This window comes from Notolepis coatsorum (genome assembly GCF_963971535.1).
Source record: "Notolepis coatsorum genome assembly, contig: SCAFFOLD_2339, whole genome shotgun sequence".
NCBI lineage: Eukaryota > Metazoa > Chordata > Actinopteri > Aulopiformes > Paralepididae > Notolepis > Notolepis coatsorum.
The window spans coordinates 12,363-15,906 of record NW_028170776.1 but is presented as its reverse complement, the minus strand read 5'-3'; the positions used below and the strand labels follow the sequence as shown (position 1 = coordinate 15,906).

The 3,544-nt window shown below is 50.0% G+C and overlaps 1 protein-coding gene across 1 annotated transcript; it reads left to right on the top strand.

Moving 5' to 3' along the window:
* Positions 1 to 2,460: 2,460 nt before the first annotated feature.
* On the top strand, positions 2,461 to 3,330 carry LOC311248427 (E3 ubiquitin-protein ligase TRIM9-like; the record flags this gene model as incomplete). Its single annotated transcript, XM_084339305.1, has 1 exon — positions 2,461 to 3,330. A coding segment is annotated over one exon (870 nt), but the record flags the coding sequence as incomplete, so codon positions are not given.
* Between the last annotated feature and the right edge of the window lie 214 nt (positions 3,331 to 3,544).

Sequence of the window (3,544 nt, the reverse complement as noted above, 5' to 3'; positions counted from 1 at the left end):
TCAAACTGGAAATGGTAACAACAGATGAGGTACTCAATAAACTGAGCGCCCTCCAACCTAACAAGGCCACTGGCCATGACAACATCCCCTCCAAATTCCTCAGAGACTCAGCAGCCGCCATCACCCCAATCATCACACACATAATAAACCTCTCCATAAAACAGGGACACGTCCCCAAGGACTTCAAAATTGCGAGGGTGACCCCTCTGCACAAAAAGGGCAGCAAATTAGACCCAGGCAACTACCGCCCTGTTTCTATTCTCACCTCCATCTCGAAAGTCATGGAAAAAATAGTCTACGAACAGGTCGAAAAGTACCTAGCGGAAAAAAATCTAATCTACGAATTCCAATCTGGCTTCAGAACATCCCACTCCACTGACACATGCCTTCTCTATTTGAATGACCACATCAAACAAGAGGTGGACGCAGGCAAATACTGCGGCATGGTCATGCTGGACCTACAAAAGGCCTTTGACACGGTCAATCACTCCATTCTGATTGACAAGCTAAAAGCAATTGGTTTTGATAGTCTATCAGTGAGCTGGATGCAATCCTACCTTGAGGGGAGGGAACAGATGGTGGAGGTAAACGGTACCCTATCCCCCCCCCTCACAGTGAGCTGTGGTGTTCCACAAGGAAGCATACTAGGACCGCTACTGTTCCTAATTTATGCAAATGACATGTCGTCAGCTTGTGACTGCAACTTGTTCCTGTTTGCGGACGACTCAGCCCTGCTGGTCTCTGACAAGAACAAGTTACAGGTTGAAAAAACCCTCAGCTCGGAACTAGGCAGAATCTGCATATGGCTCGCTGATAACAAACTATCATTACACATGGGCAAAACAGAGTCCATTCTCTTCGGTTCAAATAACAAACTCAGCAAGACCGACGGCTTCTCAGTTACAGTGGGTGACAATATTGTCACAAGGAAAGATGAAATTACCTACCTGGGTTCCATCCTAGAGGCTAATCTCTCCTGTGACAAAATGGCATCCAATGTAATAAAAAAAGTCAACCAACGAACTCGATTCTTGTACCGGATCTCCTCTCTGGTAAACAAGAATACCCTGAAGACTCTGGCAGGAGCACTCATTCAGGGGTACTACGACTATGCTTGCACCTCATGGTACCAAAGCACCTCAAAGGCGCTAAAAACAAAATTACAAACATCTCAAAACAAACTGGTCAGACTACTGCTTGACCTTACTCCTAGAACCCACCTCACCCCTGCCCACTTTGACAACCTAGGATGGCTTAGAGTAGATGACAGAGTACAGCAACTTGCAATGGGCCTGGTCTACAAGATACACTACACGACCAAGGTACCCATGTACATGGCAAAATACTTCCCAAAGGTCAGTGAATACCACGATCACAACACCAGAGGGAGCTCCACAAATCATGTTAAACCCAGATTCGGCTCAAATAAGGGACTAAACACGTTTCGCAATTATGCCACATCAATGTGGAACGCCCTACCCAAAGCTGTAAAGGAATGTGGATCACTACCCACTTTCAAAACCTCACTCAAGAGACACCTACGGGAGACTGCAATTCAACACTGGCCCCTGTAAATATCCTAACCCAACCCCCTCCAATGTACAGTCATTTACCTAGTATGGTTTTGTCAATAGTCCAATGTACAATTTTGTTTGTTTGTACAGAGTCTCCCCCCCCTCAATGTACAGTTTTGCTTGCTTATACAGTGTGCCCCCCCCCCCCCCCAACCACCTCCAATGTAAATTACCCAGTATGGTTGTCAATATCCCAGTGTACCCAACCCCCCCCCACCCAACCTCCTCCAATGTACAGTTTCTACGTCAAATGTATATACTCCCTTTTCTTGACTCCTTCTGTATCACAAACAGTACTGTATTTGCAAATCTGGTATGTCATAAATGTATAGATGTAGCAGTACTGACTATCTGTATGTCATGTATGTCATATATGTACTGATGAATTGAAAATGGGGGACCCTGGTGGAAACAAGACGAAAGTCTTTCTCTGGTCTGCATCCCCTTAACAATTGTGTGTATTGAGCTGTACTGTATTGTACCCATTCTGCAATCTGTTAATAAAGTTTTCAATCAATCAATCAATCAATCTCTGAGAATCTCATCCATGGGGACCAACAGCACTGACTGACAGTTGCATTGGCCAATGGTTGACGCGGGTTCTCCGGTATTTGCAACACCGGTCGCCTATTGGTCGAGAGTGCGTCGCTCTGGTTAGTTTGCCTAGTGCTACTGCCTGCCTCGTCAAGGTTGCGCTCGCATTCGCGGTGGGACGCGGCCGGAGAGAGCTGTGATTACGCGCACGGCACACACACACACACACGCACACACGCAAACAAACAAACAACAACATTCACAGCTGGCTGCAGCGACTCCCACTGTTTATTTTGACAACAAGTGAGGCATCTCACACATGCAGCACCGAGGAGGAGAGACAACCACCACCATGGATGAAATGGAGGAAGAATTGAAGTGCCCTGTGTGTGGCTCTTTTTACCGGGAGCCCATCATACTCCCGTGCACCCATAACATTTGCCTGGCTTGTGCCCGGAACATCCTCGTCCAGACCCCCGACGCGGAGTCTCCGCAGAGCAGCCGAGCCTCCGGCTCAGGAGTATCCGATTATGACTACCTGGACCTGGATAAGATGAGTTTGTACAGCGAGGCGGACAGTGGCTACGGCTCATACGGAGGCTTCGTCAGCTCTCCGACCACCCCGTGCCAAAAGTCACCCAACGGGGTGCGGGTTTTCCCCCCGGCTACCACCGTCCCCCAGCCTCCCCCTCCTCCGCAGCTGCACCACTTGCTCCATCATCACCCCGGCGGCGGCGGCTCCCTGCCGCCTCCCATCATCCCCCGGAACTCGTGCATCACCTGCCCGCAGTGCCACCGCAGCCTCATCCTGGACGAGCGGGGTCTGCGCGGCTTCGCCAAGAACCGGGTGCTGGAGGGGGTGGTCGACCGGTACCAGCAGGGCAAAGCGGCCGCGCTCAAGTGCCAGCTGTGCGAGCGGAGTCCGAAGGAGGCCACCGTGATGTGCGAGCAGTGCGACGTGTTCTACTGCGACCCGTGCCGCCTGCGGTGCCACCCGCCCCGCGGGCCCCTCGCCAAACACCGGCTGGTGCCCCCGGCGCAGGGGCGCATCAGCCGCCGCGCGAGTCCCCGGAAAATATCCACCTGCACGGAACACGAGCTGGAGAACCTGAGCATGTACTGCGTGCAGTGCAAGATGCCGGTGTGTTACCAGTGTCTGGAGGAGGGCAAGCACGGCACGCACGAGGTCAAGGCGCTCGGCGCGATGTGGAAACTGCACAAGGTACGTGCCGTGCGTAAAGTGTTTATAATTGCGTACAAGACAAAAAAAAACTGCAAGAAAACGGTAAATGTCTGTATGGCATCAATGGTTTCCAAATACTTACTGTCAAATTACAGTAAAATCAAATACATTTACAGATTACAACCGTTATTTAATGGTTAATATTTTGATAGGTCATTTACTGTATTTTGTTATGGTATTTACACTTATAAAG